The sequence below is a fragment of the Suncus etruscus genome, chromosome 14, assembly GCF_024139225.1.
Source record: "Suncus etruscus isolate mSunEtr1 chromosome 14, mSunEtr1.pri.cur, whole genome shotgun sequence".
In the NCBI taxonomy this organism is placed as follows: Eukaryota; Metazoa; Chordata; class Mammalia; order Eulipotyphla; family Soricidae; genus Suncus; species Suncus etruscus.
This window is the reverse complement of record NC_064861.1, coordinates 81,951,618-81,974,159: the sequence shown is the minus strand read 5'-3', so window position 1 is coordinate 81,974,159 and position 22,542 is coordinate 81,951,618. Positions and strand designations below refer to the sequence as shown.

At 45.8% G+C, this 22,542-nt stretch overlaps 1 protein-coding gene and 1 non-coding gene across 2 annotated transcripts; both read right to left on the bottom strand.

Annotated features, from left to right (window-relative positions):
- Nucleotides 1–2,182: 2,182 nt before the first annotated feature.
- Nucleotides 2,183–2,301, bottom strand: LOC126028867 (5S ribosomal RNA). The gene has a single exon (XR_007502563.1). It is a non-coding gene; the product is annotated as a 5S ribosomal RNA (ribosomal RNA).
- Nucleotides 2,302–5,131: 2,830 nt separating this feature from the next.
- Nucleotides 5,132–13,703, bottom strand: LOC126027614 (zinc finger protein 82 homolog). Its single transcript, XM_049786603.1, has 4 exons — nucleotides 13,552–13,703; nucleotides 12,965–13,091; nucleotides 8,928–9,017; nucleotides 5,132–6,587 (listed from the first exon to the last, which is right to left on the bottom strand). Exons 1-4 carry the CDS (start codon nucleotides 13,558–13,560, stop codon nucleotides 5,221–5,223), a joined length of 1,593 nt encoding a protein of 530 aa, XP_049642560.1. The 5' UTR covers nucleotides 13,561–13,703; the 3' UTR covers nucleotides 5,132–5,220.
- Between the last annotated feature and the right edge of the window lie 8,839 nt (nucleotides 13,704–22,542).

Here is a 22,542-nt window from a genome sequence, read left to right as displayed (position 1 = left end):
GACAGCCAGGAGTAACCCCTGAGCACAGCCGGGTGTGACCCAAAAACCAAAAAAAAAAAAAAGATTTACCAAATCAAATCAAAATGAAATTATTAAAGCATTCCAATCCTTCATTTGTTCATTGGACACACCTGGCATCATGTTGATCACAGCTTTGTGAGAAAATTCCAATTGAAGCGCTGAACCAAGCTGTCTTCAAAACTCAGCCACCAAACACAACTGGGCATTTCCATATAGAACTATGTGGTATGTGCTGCCTGTTTCTAGAAACTGAATATAAACTGTTAGGGTCTGAGTTGATACCCAAGTTGGCACTGAGAATGCAAAGCACAGAAAGGAGTTTATTTGGCTAGCCAAGGTCCAAGTCTCATCCAACTAAGGGAGTCTTGACAAGGCCCCTGAGTCAAATCTACAAGCAGTTTATATAGAAATCACAAGTATTGGGGCCGGAGAGATAGCATGGAGGTAAGGTGTTTGCCTTTCATGCAGAAGGTTATCGGTTTGAATCCCGGCGTCCCATATGGTCCCCCGTGCCTGCCAGGAACAATTTCTGAGCATGGAGCCAGGAATAACCCCTGAGCACTGCCAGGTGTGACCCAAAAACCACACACACACACAAAAAAAATCACAAGTATTGGGGCCGGTGAGGTGGCGCTAGAGGTAAGGTGTCTGCCTTGCAAGCACTAGCCAAGGAAGGACTGCGGTTAGATCCCCCGGCGTCTCATATGGTACCCCAAGCCAGGGGCAATTTCTGAGCGCTTAGCCGGGAGTAACCCCTGAGCATCAAATGGGTGTGGCCCAAAAAACCAAACAAACAAAAAAAATCACAAGTATTAACTGACTATTTCATTGTATAGATGTCTTAATTCATCACTGATTTTTCTGGCTCAACTGGTTGTCTAGGGATACTGATTCAAACTTTGGTTGTCGAGGGAGCCTTTGGTTGTCAAGGGAGCCTTTTCAGAGAGAACATTCCAAGCTCACTCAACCTTGAGTTCATTTCTGGAGGGCACCAACTTTGGTTTCATTTTTGAGTTAATTCTCCCTGTCTTAGGAAGAACTACTTCACTGGGGTAAGTGATTGACCCAGGAGGCCTTGGTTCTTACAAAACTTCTGTTATGACAATCATCTTTCTCTCAACACACTATTAAACAAATTCTAGGTATGTTTTGATACAAGGGTCTTAAAATATTCCACACACTACATTTTACTGGTGTCTATTATCTTTTTTGTTTTGGGAGGCTACTCCCAGTAGTACTCCAAGTATACTCTGCTTTGTGCTCAGGGATCATTCCTAGCTGGGCTCAAGGAACTACATGGGGAACTGAAGATTGAATAAACCTGAGTCAGTTCCATGCAAGGCCAGCAACCTACCCACTATATTGCTGCTCCAGCCCCACAATTTGAGTATTATCAAAAGGCCAATATAGATTTTAGGTATATTTAGTGCTGTAGAGGCTGTGTCCAATCTTTCACATAAATTTTGTTTGGTTTTTAGGTCACACACGGTTCAGGGCTTGCTCCTAGCTCTGTGCTAAGGGGCCATTCCTGGCTGGCTCCAGGGATCACATGGGGGGGGGGGGATAATGAGACAACTGCTTGGAAAGCAATACCTACTATATTATCTCTAGACTCCCACATGAATTTGTAGGTCAGGAACGTTTACATGGTTATCTTGTGAATTCTTTGGTTCTACATAGCATCAGCTGAGGTCATTCAGCTATCAGCATTCAGCAGGTCTGAGGGATCCAAAATTATTTCACTCAAAAATCATAGTGGAGGGAGCCGGAGCAATAGTACAGCAGTAGGGCGTTTGCCTTGCACGCAGCTGACCCAGGACAGATGGTGGTTTGAATCCTGGCATCCCATATTGTCCTCTGAGCCTGCCAGAAGCGAATCCTGAGCACAGAGCAGAAGTAACCCAAGTGCTGTTGGATGTGACCCCCAAAAAAATCATAGTGGAGACCGGTCTACATTTTTTGGGGGGGCCACACCCATTTGACGCTCAGGGGTAACTCCTGGCTATGCGCTCAGAAGTCTCTCCAGGCTTGGGGGACCATGTGGGAAGCTGGGGGATCGAACCGAGGTCTGTCCTAGGCTAGTGCTTGCAAGGCAGGCGCCTTACCTCTAGCGCCACCTCTCTAACCCCGCGAAGGCTCGGGCCAAGGGGTGCGGTCCCCAAAGCTACAGCACCTGGGATTGCCAGGCGGTCTCCCATCCAAGTACTAACCAGGCCCGACCCTGCTTAGCTTTCAAGATCAGACGAGATTGGGTGCATTCAGGGTGATATGGCTGTAGACAGGTCTACATTTTTAAAAAAGGAAAAAACTAGTACTGCATAAAGTAGGAGAAAGAAATGTGGGGGAAAGGAAGCTCCATCCATTGCTGATGGAAATATCTGGTTAAGCTTTTTTTTTGGGGGGGGTGGTGTAGGCCACACTCAGTGACGTTCAGGGATTACTCTTGGCTATGTGCTCAGAAATCGCTCCTGGCTTGGGGGACCATATGGGGTGCCGGGGGATCCTAGGCTAGCGCTTGCAAGGCAGACACCCTCCAGCTTGCGACACTGCTCTGGCCCCATGGTTTAGTTTTTATGGAAAACATAGAAAAAGCTTCCATATAACCCAACGATTCCACTTGTTATCTACCCCAAGAGCCCAAAATATATTCATTTGAAAAGGCATTTGCATTCATTTCTATGTTTACTGCAGCATATTCACAATAGTCAGGATCTGAAGACACTCTAAATCACTAAGAAGAGATGAGTGAATAAAGAAAAGTGGTATCCAGAAAAAGTGGGGGCAGAGTGATAGCACAGCCAGTAGGGTATTTTCCTTGATGCAGTAAACCAGAGTTTAATCAACATATGGTCCCCCGAGCCTGCCAGGAGTGATTTCTTTGCACAGAGCTAGGAGTAACCCCTGAGTGCCTCTGGGTGTGGCCCAAGAAAAGGAAGAAAGAAGAAAGGAAGAAGGAAGGAAGGAAGGAAGGAAGGAAGGAAGGAAGGAAGGAAGGAAGGAAGGAAGGAAGGAAGGAAGGAGGGAGGGAGGGAGGGAGGGAGGGAGGGAGGGAGGAAGGAAGGAAGGAAGGAAGGAAGGAAGGAAGGAAGGAAGGAAGGAAGGAAGGAAGGAAGGAAGGAAGGAAAGAAGGAAGGAAGGAAGGAAGGAAGGAAGGAAGGAAGGAAGGAAGGAAGGAAGGAAGGAAGGAAGGAAGGAGAGAAAGAAAAGGGCAAAAAAAAAGATGGGGCCGGAGAGATAACATGGAGGTAAGGTGTTTGCCTTGCATGCAGACGGTTGATGGTTTGAATCCTGGCATCCCATATAGTCCCCTAAGCCTGCCAGGAGCAATTTCTGAGTGTAGAGCCAGGAGTAACCCCTGAGCTGCTGGTAGAGAAGAAAAGAAGAAAGAGAAAGAAAGAAAAAGATGGAAGGAGGGGGCCAAAGAGATAGCATCTACATAAGGCTTTTGCCTTGCATGCAGGAGGACGTTGGTTTGAATTCTGGCATCCCATATGGTCCACCGAGCCTGCTGGGGGTGATTTCTGAGCGTAGAGCCAGAAGTAGCCCCCGAGCTGCTGGGTGTGACCCCCCCCCAAAAAAAAGATGGAAGGAAAGAGAAAGGAAGGAAGGAGGGAGGAAGGAGGGAGGGAGAGAGGGAGGAAGGAAGGAAGGAAGGAAGGAAGGAAGGAAGGAAGGAAGGAAGGAAGGAAGGAAGGAAGGAAGGAAGGAAGGAAAACAAGATGTATACACAACAAAGTACACAGTTATATTGGGGCTGGAGAGATAGCATGGAGGTAAGGTGTTTGCCTTTCATGCAGGAGGTCATCGGTTCGAATCCTGGCGCCCCATATGGTCCCCCGTGCCTGCCAGGAGCAATTTCTGAGCCTGGAGCCAGGAATAACCCTTGAGCACTGCCGGGTGTGATCCAAAAAAAAAAAAGTACACAGTTATAACCATACCTGAAATCTTGCAAATTTCTATGTGGGTGGAACAAGATGATGCCAGGCTGAGTGAAGTTGGACAGAGTCAAATACAGTATGATTAATCTCGTAAGTGTAAAATAAACATCAGAAGAAAAACTGTCAATAGTAACAGCCCTGTGAGCTGGCCAACTCAGTGTTTGCTAACAGAGTGAGGAGAGCCTAGAGATAGTACAATGAATGACCCTTTGATGACTGTAAAACACTGCACACTGGAAACTCTACTACTAACAGTACTGTAAATCATGGTGTCTAAATTAAATACTGAAGCAAGTTTAAAAGCAAACAGTTGCAGGGCCAGAGAGATAGTACAGCAGGTTGAGTGCTTACCTTGCATGCCGCCAACCCAGTTTGATCCCCAGCACTACACATGATTCCCTAAGCCAGCCAGGAGCGATTCCTGAGCAGAGAGCCTGGAGCAAACCTTGAGCAATGCTGGGTGTGGCCCCCAAACAAGCATAAAAGCAAAAACTTGTAGTGGATCTGTGAGCAAGTCAACAGGCTCTCTGCAGACTCAGGGCTTCTCCATGTGGTCTATTTAGCAGAGCAACTAGACTAGTAAGATCTCAACTTGAGGGAATTCTTTCAAGAATGTTAAATTTACCAATAAATCTTGGATCCAGAAACTGCAATAGCACTAGTTCTTTTTTTCTAAATTTATTATAACATGATTTACCAAATTGTTCATAATATAGTCATTCAGGCATTAAATGTTCAAACATCAATCCCATCACACCAGAATATCATTACTTCTATATTCCACTACTCAATGCAGTCTCAGCCTGCCCATACTCATGGAGAATGGAAGTGGGATCCATCTCCTTCTGGGTAGTTTTAATGAATCAGTCAGTCATGTCATCTTCACTCATCTTCACAACACCATTTTACAAACTCAAAAATTGGATTAGCATCTTGTTATAGGAAAAAGATGGAAGAAGATATATTTCCCACTTTTATAGTATCAATAGGATTTACTTAAAAATAAATACAAAGTTTATCAAGTTTGTGTTTTTTTTTAATGCCACACTTGGCTCAATGTTTGGGTTTTGCTTCTGGCAGTGCTTGGGACCATGTCATGCCAAAGACAAAAATCTAGGCCTTCTGTGTGTAAAACCTGTGCCCTAGGCCCACTAAGACGTTTAAACTGTAAGTCAACACATTCTCTAAAGTAAATTAGCTTATGTAACCCTCAGTTTCATGTATGAAGCAAAGGGAATTAAGTATTACACTCAAATTTTTTCTACAGCACAGAACTTTTTACTTTATGAATCTTCGAATGATGGGTCAAGTGTGAATGTTGTCTAAAGGCCTTCTTACATTCCTTACATTCATAGGGTTTCTCTCCAGAATGGATTCTCAGGTGCTGAATAAGAGATGAATTAAGTCTAAAGGCTTTCTTACATTCCTTGCATTCAAAGGGTTTTTCACCAGTATGAATACTCTGGTGAAGGGTAAGTTTTTGCCGCAATCTGAAGGCTTTCCCACATTCCTTACAGATATAAGGTTTTTCACCAATATGAATACTCTGATGCTGTGTGAGTTGTGAGAATAACCTAAAGGCTTTCCCACATTCTTTACAGTCATAGGGTTTAACACCGACATGAACACTCTGATGGGAAATAAGTTGAGAGTAACGACTGAAGGCCTTCCAGCATTCTTTACATTCATAAGGCTTCTCACCAGTATGAATTCTGTGATGAAGAATAAGATGATAGCCACGGCTAAAGGTTTTTCCACAGTCCTTACACTCATAGGGTTTCTCCCCCGTATGAGTTCTCTGGTGGAGTGTTAGCTGTTGTCGCACTCTAAAGGCCTTCCCACATTCCTTACATTCATAGGGTTTCTCACCAGTGTGAAGTTTGTGATGTGCCCTAAGGCCAGAGCCACACAAAAAGATCCTTGCACATTCTTTACACTCATAGAGCTTTTCAGCGCTATTAAGCTTTTGATGGCGGGTAAGGTGCGCGTACTGTCGAAAGGCCTTCCCGCATTCTGTACATATGTAGGGCTTCTCGCCCGTATGTATCCTCTGATGGAGAGTAAGTTGCCCACGCACTCTGAAGGCCTTCCCGCACTCCTTACAGTCATAGGGCTTCTCCCCAACGTGCACTTTCTGATGTCCTCGAAGATCTGGGCCACCCATGAAAGACTCTCCACATTCCTTGCACTCATAGAGTTTTTCACCAGAATGAAGTCTTTTATGTCGAGTGAGATGTGCTGTTTGTCGAAAAGCCATCCCACACTCCTTACATTCATAGGGTTTCTCCCCAGTATGAATTCTGTGATGAAAAGTAAGTTGCTGGCGGACTCTAAAGGCCTTCCCACATTCCTTACATACATAGGGTTTCTCGACGAAATGAATGATCTCATGTGTACCAAGAGATGTATGTTTTTGATAAGAGGACAATTTTTGAGATGTCATTTTTATTTGACTAAAATATTCCTCTTGTCCTTCAGATTTTCTTTTGGCTTTCCAATCACTTCTTAAAATGAGGCCCTTCAGGCTATGGTTTTCAATTCTTTCCATTATCTCCCACTGAGATAAGTTTATTTCGTAAATGTCATTTTCTGAAGTTAAATTCTTGGTCTCACACCAGGTCTCCCAATCTGAAACGAGAGCAAATATATAGTCCCCCCCCCAAAAGTTATACTTAAAGATTTAAAAAGGAACAGAAAGTGGCAGGAGAGAGAGAGCATGTGCCTTGCAATGTGGCTGATCCAGTCTGAATTCCTGACACCACTAAGGATCACTCCTAAATACAGAGCCAGAAATAGCCCCTGAGAACTTCTGGATATGGCCAAAACACACACAAAAAATAAACCAAAACCACAAGTTACACTCAACCATTCTAAAAACACTGTTATGAGGGGGCCGAAGTGATAGCACAGCAAGTAGGGCATTTTTCTTGCACTTGGTTAACTGAAGATTCAATTCCCAGCACCTTATATGGTCCCCTGACCCTGCTAGGAGTTATTTTTGAGCACAGAACCATGTGTAACCCCTGAATGCTAACTAAATGTACTCCAAAAACCAAACCAAACCAAAAACACCCATGAAAACTGTGGAGGAAAACAAAGCAAGTTTAAGATGTCAAGATGTGGATCAGCATTATGAGAGAACTTGTTATAAATATTGAAGCTTAGAACACCATGAAGGGGGCTGGAGTGATAGTACAGCATCAGGGTGTTTGCCTTGCAAGCGGCCAACCCAGGGACCAACCTGAGTTCTGTTCCTGGCATCCCACATGGTCCCCCGAGACTGCCAGGAGCGATTTCTGAGTGCAGAGCCAGGAGTAAGCCCTGAGCGCCACAGGGTGTGGCCCAAATTCAAACAATCAAAAAGAACACTATGTAAGGCACTTGGACTTATTCTACAGCCCTGGCAATGTTCCATGCAATGATTCTGATGGAGATGTAAGACTGAGAATTCACATTAATTTTTTTCAAATCTTCCTAATTCTTAGGAAGAAAAAGAAACTGCAGTTAATAGGCCTCTAATTACATACACTTTTTATGAAGAGGACTTTTTTCACTTCTCAGAACATGTCCCAACTTGCTTCCATCTTTTTTTTTGTTTGTTTTTTTGGGCCACACCTGATGATGCTCAAGGGTTATTCCTGGCCATGCACTCAGAAATCGCTCCTGGCTTGGGGGACCATATGGGATGCCGGGGAACAAACCACGGTCCATCCTAGCCTAGCGCTGGCAAGGCAGACACCTTACCTCTAGCGCCACTGTGCTGGCCCCTGCTTCTAACTTTTGACCAACTTTTATTTATTTATTTATTTATTTATTTATTTACTTATTTATTTATTTATTTTTGCCACACTTGGGGGTGTTCAGAGATTACTCCTGGCTCTGCACTCAGAAATTGCTCCTGGCGGGGCCCGGAGAGATAGCACAGCGGTGTTTGCCTTGCAAGCAGCCGATCCAGGACCCAAGGTGGTTGGTTCGAATCCCGGTGTCCCATATGGTCCCCCGTGCCTGCCAGGAGCTATTTCTGAGCAGACAGCCAGGAGTAACCCCTGAGCACCACCGGGTGTGGCCCAAAAACCAAAAAAAAAAAAAAAAAAAAGAAATTGCTCCTGGCAAGCTCGGGGGACTATATGGGATGTCAGGGATCAAACCCAGGTTGATCGCATTCAAGGTAAATGCCCTACCTGATGTATTATTGAGAGTAATTCTTTGGGGTTTTTTTTTTTTTTTTTTTGGTTTTTGGGTCACACCTGGCAGCACTCAGGGGATACTCCTGGCTCTATGCTCAGAAATCGCTCCTGGCAAGCTCAGGGGACTATATGGAATGCCGGGATTCAAACCACTGACCTTCTGCATGAAAGGCAAACACCTTACCGCCATGCTATCTCTCCAGCCCAGAGAGTAATTCTTTTTTTTTTTTTTTTTTTTTTTTTTTGGTTTTTGGGCCACACCTGGCGATGCTCAGGGGTTACTCCTGGCTGTCTGCTCAGAAATAGCTCCTGGCAGGCATGGGGGACCATATGGGACACTGGGATTCAAACCAACCACCTTTGGTCCTGGATCAGCTGCTTGCAAGGCAAACGCCGCTGTGCTATCTCTACGGGCCCCAGAGAGTAATTCTTAAGTGAAGACCCAGGCCCTGAGTACCCTGCATGTGGCCCCCAAAGCAAACAAACAAAAATTAAGACAAACCAAGGGACTGGAGTGATAGCCCAGAAGTAGGGTGTTTGCCTTGCACTCAATCAGACCCTGGGTTTGATCCCCAGCATCCCAAGTTTGCCAGGTGTAACTTCTGAGCAGAGAACCAGGAGTAGCCCCTGTGTGCTGCTGGGCATGGCCCAAGAAACAAAAAATAAAAAACAAATAAGCAAAAAACAGAAGAATGTGCCATTCCCTGACCTAACTAGTTCCCACACAAGTTGGGTGGTTCCCTCTGGTGATGCTTCCTTCTGCCCCAGGTCTTTCACTCACCTGAATATCTTCTTCCTTTCCTCACAATTTTCCAGGGCTCTTGCCCTTGCTCCAATAAGGAAATAACATCTGGTTTAGAAATAAAGTCTCCTAATTAGAGGAAAATAGAAAGTAATGCAGAAATTAAAAAATAATTAAGTTACCTTGATTCAGGGCTGGAGTGATAGTACAGTGGGTAAAGTGCTTGTCTTACATGCAGTAGAACTATGTTTGAACCCAGGCATGCCGTATGGTTCCTCAGACCTCACAAGGAGTGATCATTGAGTGCAGAGCCAGGAGTAAGCTCTGAGCATCACCAGCTCAAAAAAATTACTTTTGAGGGGCTGGAGAGATAGCATGGAGGTAAGTCATTTGCCTTGCATGCAGAAGGTCAGTGGTTTGAATCCTGGCATCCCATATGGTCCAAGCCTGGCAGGAGCAATTTCTGAGCATAGAGCCAGGAGGAACCCCTGAGTGCTGCCAGGTGTGATCCAAACACTTTCCCCCCCAAATTTACTTTGAGGAGCTGGAGTGATAGCACAGCCTTGCATACGGCCAACCCAGGTTCATTCAATCCCCAGCATCCCATATAGTCCCGAGCCTGCCAGGAATGATTTCTGAAAGCAGAGCCAGGAGTAACCCCTGAGGGCCACCAGAGATGACCCAAAAAATAAATTAAAAATTACTTTTAGTCTTCGCTAAATTTCCAATAAACTAGATAGACTCTTTAGAACAAAATAGAGCAAATTTTTTTTTTTTTTTGTGGTTTTTGGGTCACACCCCGCAGTGCTCAGGGATTATTCCTGGCTCCAGGCTCAGAAATTGTTCCTGGCAGGCACGGGGGACCATATGGGACGCCGGGATTCGAACCGATGACCTCCTGCATGAAAGGCAAACGCCTTACCTCCATGCTATCTCTCCGGCCCCAAAATAGAGCAAATTTGTTAAAAAATAATTTTGTATGTTTTGCTTTTGGGCCACATTTGTTGGTGCTCAGGTCTTACTCCTTGTTTTGTCCTCAGTGATATTCCTGGCAGTATTCAGGGAACCATATAAGGAATTTAATCTGGGTTAGCCCCATGAAGACAAGTGTCCTATCTCTACCCATTGTACTATTGCCCTGGCTCTAAAATGTCTTACATGTCACAAAGATCTGGAATGTATGCCTCCAGATATAGTAGGAACTCAGGGTTTGATCTCTAGTATCTCCTGGTCCCTTCAGCACTGCCAGAAGTGACCCACACTCCACTCCCCATCACCTACCATCAAGCTGAAAGTAGTCCCTGAGCACTATCATATAGACAAAAAAATTTAACAAAAAAAATTTTTTTTTGGTTTTTGGGCTACACCCGCTGAGCCTTAGGGGTTACTCCTGGCTATGCACTCAGAAATTGTTCCTGGATTAGGGGACCATATGGGACACCGGGGGGATCAAACTGCGATCAGTCCTGGTCTAGCATGGGCAAGGCAGATGCCTTAACATTTGTGCCACTGCTCTGGCCCCATAAAATTAACAAAAATTGGGCCCGGAGAGATAGCACAGCGGTGTTTGCCTTGCAAGCAGCCGATCCAGGACCAAAGGTGGTTGGTTCGAATCCAGTGTCCCATATGGTCCCCCGTGCCTGCCAGGAGCTGTTTCTGAGTAGACAGCCAGGAGTAACCCCTGAGCACCGCTGGGTGTGGCCCAAAAACAAAAAAAAAAATTAACAAAAATTTTTGCACATGAAAAATATTAAAGGAGGAAAAGTCTACATTTATATAAGTCAGGGGTCTCAAACTTGAGGTCTGCGGGTCGTTTGCGACCCTCCATACAACATTTTGTGGCCCTGCCCTAGAGAAATCTTTTTTTGTTTTGTTTTAGTTGTTTGGGTCACACCCCCCAATGTTCAAGGCTTACTACTGACTTTGCACTCAAGGATCACTCCGACTTTGCCTCCTGCGGCCCCCAGGTAAATTGAGTTTGAGACCCCTGATATAAGTACTCCTTCCTGAGAGCAACCTTGGTTGAAACAGATCTTCTACATTCCATTCCTGGTTCTAATACATCCCAGTTGTCTGATCTTAGACAAGTTAGGTGTTATTTTTCTCACTGATAAAACAAGAATAATACCTATCATACATTACTATTATGGAGGGTAGATGAATGTGTTTTATATAATATATATAAGAATTGCTGGGCCCGGAGAGATAGCACAGTGGCGTTTGCTTTGCAAGCATCCGATCCAGGACCAAAGGTGGTTGGTTCGAATCCCGGTGTCCCATATTGTCCCCCATGCCTGCCAGGAGCTATTTCTGAGCAGACAGCCAGGAGTGACCCCTGAGCACCGGCGGGTGTGGCCAAAAACCAAAAAAAAAAAAAAAAAAAAAAGAATTGCTTAGGATATATACTAAAAATGCCTATATACTATTTCATTGCTTACTATTTACTTATTGCTGCTTTTTTTTAGTGGAAGATAAGAAATTACCTAGTTACTATTTTGTAGGGAGGGTTTGGGTCATACCTGGTGACACTCATGGGTTACTCCTGGCTCTGAACTCAGAAATCACCCCTGGCAGGCTCGGGGACCATATGGGATGTTGAGATTCAAAACACGGTCCGTCCTGCAAAGCCTCACTGCTGTGCTATCTCTCCAGCCCCCTAGTATTTTACAAGTATTTTATTAGTATTACAAGTATTTACTAGTATTTTACAAGATATTTATATAATACTAAATGGAAAGTTCTTGGGGCCGGAGAGATAGCATGGAAGGTAGGGCATTTGCCTTGCATACAGAAGGACGGTGGTTAAAATCCCAGCATCCCAGGGCCCAGAGAGATAGCACAGCGGCGTTTGCCTTGCAAGCAGCTGATCCAGGACCTAAGGTGGTTGGTTTGAATCCCGGCGTCCCATATGGTCCCCTGTGCCTGCCAGGAGCTATTTCTGAGCATACAGCCAGGAGTAACCCCTGAGCACCGCTGGGTGTGTCCCAAAAAAAACAAAACAAAACAAAACAAAAAAAAAAAAAAAAAGAAGAAGAATCCCAGCATCCCATATGGTCCTCGAGCCTGCAGGAGTGATTTCTTTTTATTTTTTTAATTTTATTTTTTAATTAATATCTGTATTTAAACACCTTGATTACAAACTTGGTTGTAGTTGGGTTTCAGTCATGTAAAGAACAACCCCCTTCACCAGTGCAACATTCCCATCACCAATTTCCCAAATCTCCCTCCTCCCCACCCCACTCCTGCCTGTACTCTAGATAGACTTTCTACTTCCCTCATCATTCACATTGTTATGGTAGTTCTCAATGTAGTTATTTCCAGGAGCGATTTCTGAGCAGAGTCAGGAGTGATCCCTGAGCGCTGCCGGGTATGAGCCAAAAACAAAAACAAAAAATAAATAAATAAATGGAAAGTTCTTTGATTTTTTTTTAGGGGGGGCCACATCAGCAGAGTTCAGGGGTTACTCTTGGCCCAGGGGTCATATCTGGCAGTGTTCGGGTGACCAAATGGGATGCCAAAGTATTCATACATGCAATACAAGTGCCCAATCACTGTGCTATTGCTCTGGCCCCTAATTTTTAAACTCTCAATTCAAAAATGAATGTGTTTGTAAGAGTTATTCTGAACCATAAATAAATCCTCCAACTTAATACTACCAAAAGTATGTGTTCTTTATGATGGCCAGAGATAAATCATCACACTCCAGCAATTTTCCTTAAAGGTGTATCAATAGGGGCTGGTGAGGCACCAGCTTTCCACTGGTTTCTTTTTTGGTTCTTGGGTCATACCCAGCAGTATGACTATACCCAGCCAGTATTCCTGGCTCTAGCTCAGAAATCGCTCCTGGCAAGCTTGGAGGACTATATGGGATGCTGGGATTCGAACCACCATCCTTCTGCATGCATGCAAGGCAAATGCCCTACCTCCATGCTATCTCTCTGGCCCCTCAAATCATTCTTTAACTAGACAACAGGATATTAGTTTTCTGAAAGATATATTCCTTAAATTTCCAAAGAAGAAAACTAATAAATACTGCAGAGAAGAGAGTGTAAATTACTTAAAATAGAAAACCTTACCCAGTGAAACCAAATTGCTGTAGTTCTCCAACATTACATCTCTATACAAGTCCCTCTGTACCAAGTCCAGGGATTCCCACTCCTCTTGGGAGAAATGTACGGACACATCACTGAATATTACAGATCCCTGAAATGACAGTGAAGATCAAAAAAACCTTGTGTTATAACAAGAGAAAAGATGGAGAAACTCTAAAGAAATGGACCTACCCATTGTACTATCGTCTCAGCCCCTGAAAGAAGGTTCTTGGCCAAAAAAAAAAAAAAAAAAAAAAAAAAATCAGCTCAAAGGGCCCGGAGAGATAGCACAGCAGCCGTTTGCCTTGCAAGCAGCCGATCCAGGACCAAAGGTGGCTGGTTCGAATCCCGGTGTCCCATATGGTCCCCCGTGCCTGCCAGGAGCTATTTCTGAGCAGACAGCCAGGAGGAACCCCTGAGCACTGCCGGGTGTGACCCAAAAACCAAAAAAAAAAAAAAAAAAAAAAAAAAAGAAGGTTCTTGGATGGGGCTTTGAGATGAAATTTCAGAATAAAGAAATATTCACCGGATTTAACAAATTAACATTTCCAGAAGGAAAAACAGTAACTTACACGGGCCATGGTTTAAAATTCAACAACTAGTCAGCTGGAGATTCCTTGAGTAGAGAAGCAGAGTTCTCAGAGGTAGAACTAGCAGGAGAAAAAGAGGCCATGAGGTCAGATGCAGAATTCTTAAAAGACCCACCCCAACCTCAGCACCTCTCATTTCTCTCTCCCCTCCTCCTTGCCTCACCCCCACATCTCTCTGTCTCTTCTTCCTCTCAGCCTAAGGGACTATTAGTTAGGAAAAAATTTAATCTCTACTCCTAAATTCTGTAGATGTTAAGTGGCCACATCATCTAAACCAGACTCTCCTTCAAAGCCTTCCCTCATGGAATCTCCAGGCTCCAAAAGAGAAAATCATCATCATGATCAACCTTGGTAACCATTACCACTGCAAAATGCTGCACAACATCCTGGCAACCAGAACAATATCTCATAGAACTTTCTGGTTTCATCACAATTACCAATAAGAATCATCCTTGTGCTAGGAACTAGCTCAGTGAGTGAACCAGAATTCTATCCTTGACCTGTAGCCAGCCTCTCCTTCCAGCACCATTGGGTATAAGTCTTGGTACTACTCAAATTAACCAGCAGGTGGCACTGGTGGCCCGAAGCACCCGGGCAGAGCAGAGCTGCCCCTCCAGTCCCCAGCACTGAAGCATTCAGTATCTCTGGACCCTTAGCCTCTGGATACAGGTTGGGAGGTCCAGAGATTTTGTTTGTTTATTTGGGGGGGGGGTTGGGTCACACCCGGCGGTGCTCAGGGTTTAACTCTTGGCTTTGCGCTCAGAAATTGCTCCTGGCAGGCTCAGGGGACCATATGGGATGCCGGGATTTGAACTACCATCCGTCCTGGATGGGCTATGCTATCTCTCTGGCCCCTAGAGTTATTTTTAAATTTAAAAAATGACTTATTTTCCTTATTTTCTCTGTGATTTCATTTGACTTATTTTTTTTGTTTTGGTTGAATGAAATAGGTTTTATTTGGAAATTCTGAGAAAGGGGAGAGGATAAGGAGAGAATACAGGCTTCTCCAAAGGTAGAGAGGACCCCGGTGCACAACCCACAGATGGTTCCAGGATGACATGTGCATCCAATTACCATCCTCTTAACCTAAACTGAAGAGCCCTGAGCAAACTGACAATAATACATCTTCTTTTTTTCTTTTTTTTTTGGGTCACATCCAGCAATGCTCAGGAGTTATTCCTGGCTCTACGCTCAGAAATCACCCCTGGCAGGCTTGGGGGACCATATGGGATACCGGGATTTGAACCAGCAACCTTCCGCATGTAAGGCAATCGCCTTACCGCTGTGCTATCTCTCCGGCCCCAATAATACATCTTCTATAAAGAACTTTCATATCTCTATATACATTAACCAAGGAGACAGAACTTTCACACCAAAAATAAATAAAAATCACTTGTGGAAATCCAGTTAAATTTTTTAAATCTTTTTTTTTGTTTGTTTGTTTTTGGGCCACACCCGGCAGTGCTCAGGGGTTACTCCTGGCTCTCTGCTCAGAAATAGCTCCTGCAGGCACGAGGGATCATATGGGACACCGGGATTCGAACCAACCACCTTTGATCCTGGATCGGCTGCTTGCAAGGCAAACACCGCTGTGCTATCTCTCCGGGCCCTAAATCATCTTTTTTTTTTTTGGAGAGGGGCGCACCGGGTGATGCTCAATGGTTGCTCCTGGCTTTGCACTCAGAAAACGCTCCTTTATGGTCCCCAGAGCCTGCCAGGAGCAATTTCTGAGCTCTAGCTTAGGAGTAACCCGTGAGCACCGCCAATTGCGGGCCCAAACCCAGGCCCCCAAAAAGGGGAAGAAGAGTTAAGCACATCTTTACCAAAGATGCAGGTGGCCCACAGGCATATAAAATTTATTATTTATTATCAAGAAAATGCAAATCAAAACAATGATGGGACCTGGAGAGGTAGTACAATGGGTATATGGTTCCCCCATCCTGTCAGGTGCAATTTCTGAACACAGTGCCAGGAGTAACCCCTGAGCGCTGCAAAAAAAAAAAAAAAAAGAGGAGAAAAGAAGGGGCCAGGGAAAGGAAGAAGTTCAAGAAGGGATTTGGGGCCGGGCGGTGGCGCTGGAGGTAAGGTGCCTGCCTTGCCTGCGCTAGCCTAGGACGGACCGCGGTTCGATCCCCCGGCGTCCCATATGGTTCCCCAAGAAGCCAGGAGCAACTTCTGAGCACATAGCCAGGAGTAACCCCTGAGCGTCACAGGGTGTGGCCCAAAAAACCAAAAAAAAAAAAAAAAAAAAAAAAAGAAGGGATTTGTATTATCTGGTCATTTGAGGAGCTGAGTTTTTCTTTTTCTTTTTGGGCCACATCCGGTGGCACTTCAGGGGTTACTCTTGCCTCTGTGCTCAGAGTGGGGGGGACCATATGGGCTGCCGAGTGTCAAACCTGGGTCCATCCTGGGTCGTTGGCATGCAAGGCAAACGCCCTACCACTGTGCCATCTCTCGGGTCCCAATTTTTCTTTTTTTCTTTAACCACAATTCACACAGTGGTGGGCTGTAAACTACAAATGTCAATACTTGGGGAGGGGGGATAAGGGGTACCCTGCACAGGCATCACTCACGGTGGTAGAAAGAAACGCAGATGCGGATTTGCACCCTAACTAGTGTGATCCCAGCACGAGGGACGGAGTCTGGGTCTCAAAATTCATTGGGACATTTTCAAAAAGAGAAAAGCCTGGGGGGCCGGAGAGATGGTATGGAGGTGGGGCCTTTGCCTTGCATGCAGAAGAAGGTCGGTGGTTCGAAGCCAGGCATCCCAGATGATCCCCGGAGCCTGCCAGGGGGCGATTTCTGAGTGTAGAGCCAGGAGGAACCCCGGAGCGCTGCTGGGTGTGATCTAAAAACCAAAATAAACAAATAAATTAATTAAATAAGTAAATAAATAGATCAAAGCAAGCTTGGGTGGCTGGAGGGAGCCCCGGGGACCCCCAGGATTGGAATGCATCGGAGTTGGGTGAGAGGGTTGAGTGGGCTGTCATGTCACTCCTGGGCCCCCAGTTTCCTTCCTTCTCTGTGGAACCCCGGGGCTCGATCTTCCATTCCCCCCCCCTCCAAATCGAGTCTGAGCCTTTTTGGGGGTCTTTCCGGGGACTGTCAGGGAACCCGAATTGAATTTCACGCCCCCGGCACACTCGAGCGGCCGCACCGCCGTCCTCACGCGCTCCGCGGAGCCGTCGGGCCGGTCAGTCCTCTCCCTCTTCTCTGCACCCCCGAGGCGCCGAGCGACACAGTCCTCCCAGCCAGACACAGCGACCGCGAGGGCGTGGCGGCCGCCGGAAGTGCTCCGGCCCGCGCGGGTCCTTATAAAGGCCGCTCCCGAGGGTTGCCGGGAAATACGCTGGCCCGCAGCGACTGCGCAGGCGCTATCGGTTGTGGGCGGGTCCTAAGTGGGCGGGTCCTTCGAGGGGCGGGGTCACTGTGGCTTCAGCCTCCTCCGGGGCAGCCGGTGGCTCTGAAGTAAGAAAAAGCTGGGGGAGGGCCCCAGAGAGCTAGAGGGAAAGCGTTTGCCTTGCACGCAGAAGGACGGTAGTTCGAATCCCGGCATTCCTTATGGTCCCCTGAGCCTGCCAGGAGCGATTTCTTGAGCGTAGAGCCAGGAGGAACCTCTGAGCGCTGCCGGGTGTGACCCCCCCCCAAAAAAAAAAAAAACAAAAAATGATCCTAATTGTGATTGGTTGCTAAGTCTATAAAATCCTCCCCAGGTTGGGAGTTGGAAGAGACAGTTAGAGGAGCAGGAAGAGTTTGTTGGCAGTTGGGAGTCAGTTGGATTATCCCAAACCTAGCTCTCTCTTCCTCTTTATCACGCTCCTAGCAAAGGGTTCTGTCATAGGCCCCTGGGCTTCTCTAATAAATAAGAGTGATAGCTGTCAGTCTTGCCTGCAAGGCCCTGTGGACTCCAGCAGCATGGGTCCATCTTGAACAGATTGTCGCTGACTCAAGATAGCACCGGTGTGCAGGATACTTGCCTTGCATGCAGCCAACCTATGTTTGATTCCCGGCACTACATATAGGTCTCTCCAAGCACTACCAGGAGTGATTCCAGAGTCTAGAGCAGAGCTAGGTGTGGCCATAGCCAAAAACCAAAGCAACTGTTTTCTCTTTTGTATTTTGACACAACCAATAGTGCTCAGTGGTTACTCCAGGCTCTACACTCAGGAATCACTCCTAGAGGTGTTTGGGGGACCAAATAGGATGATAGTGACCAAATCCAAGTTGGCCACATGCAAAGAGCAACGTGAGTATCTCATCTCCCAGGCTCCTGTTTTCATTCTGACAGTAATATAAACCATTAGAGCAAGATAGCCTATCAGTTCATTCAGATAGCTTGCTTTGCCTTTTTGTTTTAAATTCTGTTTTGTTTTGTTTTGGTTTTGGGGTCACACCTGGCAGCGCTCAGGGGTTACTCCTGGCTCTATGCTCAGAAATCGCTCCTGGTAGGCTCGGGGACCAGATGGGATGCTGGGATTCGAACCACCGTCCTTCTGCATGCAAGGCAAACGCCCTACCTCCATGCTATCTCTCCGGCCCCTCCGAACCCCTTTTTTACATTTGTTTTTATGGGCCATACCCAGAGGCATTCAGGGGTTACTCCAGGCTCTTCACTCAGAAGTTGCTCCTGGCAAGCTGGAGATCTGAGTTTGTTCCAATTTGGCTGGGTGCAAGACAAATGCCCTACTGCTGTGCTACTGCACCGGCCCCTTGCTTTCTTAGAAAAAAATGGCTCTGTAATAATTTACTTTCTTTATGTATCTAATAAATGTGTATGGAAAGGGAACGAGTAATAGCACAGCAGGTAGAGCACTTGCCTTGCACACAGCCAACCCAAATTTGATCCCTAGCACCCAATTTTATCCTCAAGCACAACTCAGGAATGATCTCTGAGTTCATTGCTAGGCGTGAACCCCCAACCAAATATGTTTATGTATTTTACTTCTTTTTTTGGGGGGGTCACACCCGGCAGCACTCAGGGGTTACTCCTAGCTCTATGCTTAGAAATCGCTCCTGGGGCCCGGAGAGATAGCACAGTGGCGTTTGCCTTGCAAGCAGCCGATCCAGGACCAAAGGTGGTTGGTTCGAATCCCGGTGTCCCATATGGTCCCCCGTGCCTGCCAGGAGCTATTTCTGAGCAGACAGCCAGGAGTAACCCCTGAGCAATGCCGGGTGTGGCCCAAAAACCAAAAAAAAAAAAAAAAAAAAAAAAAAAAGAAATCGCTCCTGGCAGGCTCAGGGGACCATATGGGATGTCGGGATTCGAACCACTGACCTTCTGCATGCAAGGCAAATGCCTTACCTCCATGCTATCTCTCCGGCCCCAGTATTTTACTTGTTGAGCTACACCCATTGGTGCTCAGGTATTATTTCTAGCTCTGTGCTCTGAAATCTTTACTCCAAGTAGACTCTGGGATTATGTGGGCTGTTGGTGATCTAACCAAGATCAGCCGCATGCAAGGCAAATGCCATACCTGCTGCATGACTCATAGTGAAGCAGTCCAATGTTACCCACTGCCACGGTTTTAAGTAAGACCCCATCATGGATGCCTGAGATTAGGATAGTGATGCTAGAGCCATAGTACAGCAGGTAGGATGCTAGCCTTGCATGCATGCAACTGACCTGGGCTCGATCCCTTTCACCTCATATGGACCCTTGAGATCTGCCAGGATTGATTTCTGAGCAGTCAGGAGTAAACAGTGAGCACCAAAAAATGATAGTACTAAACCCTACATAAACTGTTGCTACTCTGTGTACATAAATATGAGTTTATAATAAAAAAAAACAACACACTGGAGAGACAGCTCAGTGGTAGGGCGTTTGCATTGCATGCAGATAATCCGGGTTCAATCCCTGACATCCCATATGGCCTCCTGAGCCTGCCAGGAGTGATTTCTAAGCACTGAGTCAGGAGTAACCCCTGAGCACTGCTGGCTAAGACTCCCCCATCCCCCAAAAAAGTACAACTATAATTTACTATAGTAAGTAGTGTGAATGTAGTCTTTCAGGATCTTGTTCTGTGCAGTATTTTTTTGTTTTGATTTTGGGCCACACCTGGCAGCACTCAGGGGTTACTTCTGGCCCAGTGCTCAGAAATCACTCCTTGCAGGATTGGGGGACCATATGGAATGCCAGGGATTAAACCTAGGTCGGCTGCGTTCAAAAAGCCTACACGACGTGCTATTGCTCTGGCTCCTGTACAGTATTTTTGGACTGACATTGACTGTAGAGAGCTAAAACCACAGTAAGTGGAACCAAAGACAGTAGACTATAGAGGCCGGAGTAATAGTTCAGTGGCTAGAGCAATTGTCTTACATGCAGTCAACTCAGAGTTCCATCTCCAACACTACATATGGTCCTCCAAGCACCCTCAGGAGTGAGCCCTGAGCCCAGAACAAGGAGTAAGTCCTGAGCTAGCACTGCTGAATATGTAAAACCAATAAAAAAAAAATTAATGGGGTTGGGGAGATTACAGTACATTTCTCAAAAGTTTTTTTTTTTTTTTTTTTTTTTGGTTTTTGGGTCACACCCGGCAGCGCCCAGGGGTTACTCCTGGCTTCATGCTCAGAAATCACTCCTTGCAGGCTCGGGGGACCATATGGGACGCCGGGATTCGAACCGATGACCTTCTGCATGAAAGGCAAACGCCTTACCCTCCATGCTATATCTCCGGCCCCTCATTTCTCAAAAGTTTATTTTTTCCTCTTCCCTATTTTTGTTTTGGGCCACACCCAGCAACACTCATGGCTTACTTCTGGCTCTGTGCTCAGGGACCACTCCTGAGTTGCAAGAGATTAAACCTGGGTGAGCTATGTACTAGCTCTGAGCGAGTACAGCCCTACCTGCTGTACTATGGTTCTAGCCCCTTACCTATTTTTTGTTTGTTTGTTTTTCTGTTTTTTGGGCCACACCTGGTGACACTCAGGGACTACTGGCTCTACGCCCAGAAACGCTCCTGGCAGGCTTGGGGGACGATATGGGATACAGGGATTCGAACCAATGACCTTTGGCATGCAAGGCAAACATCCCATCCCACCTCTATACAATCTCTCCGCCCCCTTACTTTTTTTTTTTTAACACTGCAGAGTTGTGGTAATTCTGAGTCAACTGGTGATTTTTTTTTTTTTTTTAATTTTTGGTGAGGTCATACCCATTAGTACTCAGGTCTTTCTCCTGGCTTTGTGCACAGGGATCATTCCTTTTTTTTTTTGTTTTGTTTTTTGTTTTTTGTTTTTTGTTTTTTGGGCCACACCCAGGGGTGCTCAGGGGTTACTCCTGGCTGTCTGCTCAGAAATAGCTCCTGGCAGGCACGGGGGACCATATGGGACACCGGGATTCGAACCAACCACCTTTGGTCCTGGATCAGCTGCTTGCAAGGCAAACACCACTGTTCTATCTCTCCAGGCCCACAGGGATCATTCCTAATGGGGCTCAGGGACCCTAAAGAATGCCAGAGATCAGTGTAGTAAGGCAACAGCTTTACCTATTCAACTCTCTCCAACCCTGGTGATTTAGATTTTACTAAAATGGTTTTTTGTTTGTTTTGCTTTGGGGTCACACCTGGCAGCGCTCAGGGGTTACTTCTGGCTCTATGCTCAGAAATCGCTCCTGGCAGGCTCGGGGGACCATATGGAATGCCAGGATTTGAACCACCATCCTTCTGCATGCAAGGCAAATGCCCTACCTCATGCTATCTCTCCGGCCCCACTAAAACTTTTTCTTTATTTTCAAATGAATCAAAATTCTCATATTCATATTATCAATTCCTACAAATTCTCATATACACATATACCCACTTTTCTTTTTTCTTTTTTTTTTTATTTAAGTTTTTGGTTTTTGGGCCACACCAGGCAGTGCTCAGGGGTTACTCCTGGCTGTCTGCTCAGAAATAGCTCCTGGCAGGCACGGGGGACCATATGGGACACCGGGATTCGAACCAAACACCTTTGGTCCTAAATAGGCTGCTTGCAAGGCAAATGCCACTGTGCTATCTCTCCGGGCCCAAATTCTCATATACACATATACCCACTTTTCTAACAAGATGTCACATTCAGCAGCATCGCTAATCTTTTGCATATAATTTTCTCTTATAAGTGGTGTGGTGGAGCAAAAAAAAAAAAAAAGCCCAGTTTGAAATTATTCTTTTTTGTTTTGTTTTGTTTTTTTGGGTCACACCTGTTTGACGCTCAGGGGTTACTCCTGGCTATGAGCTCAGAAATCGCCCCTGGCTTGGAGGGACCATATGGGACACTGGGGGATTGAACTGCGGTCCAGTCCGTCCTACGCTAGTGCTTCCAAGGCAGACACCTTACCTCTAGCGCCACCTTCCCGCCTTGAAATTATTCTTATCTATTACTTTCCGGTTTGCTACGCGTTGCTTTATGTTCCATGGAAAGTGCTGATAAAGTCTGAAGTCTTTATAATTCATTGCTGGCAATGGGCTTTCTTAGAGTGCGTACCAATTAAATGTCTGACGATGAGTAGAATTTTCAGAAAGATGTGGACTTCAATAAATACTTAAGGCAGTGACTGTAACAATGACCACCATTTGGTATCTGTTTATTATGACAAGGACAAACATTTTGTCTTCTCAAACAAAATTTTTGAGGTAGATATTATAAAAACTCCCAATTAAGTTCTATGACATATATAAACAGAAAGATGATTGGGAAGGCTAATCAGACAGCTATTCTTTATTTGGGGGGGGGGTTTTGGTTTTTGAGTCACACCCGGTAGCACTCAGGGATTACTCCTGGCTCTGTGCTCAGAAATCTGTGCTCCTGGCAGGCTCGGGGGACCATTTGGGATGCTGGGATTCGAACCAATGTCTGTCCTGGGTCAGTCACTTGCAAGGCAAAAGCCTTATTGCTGTGCTCTATCCAGCCCCTAGAAAGCTATTCTTTTTGTTTTATTTTGGGGCCACATCCTGTGATGCTCAGGGGTTACTCCTGGCGATGCACTCAGAAATCGCT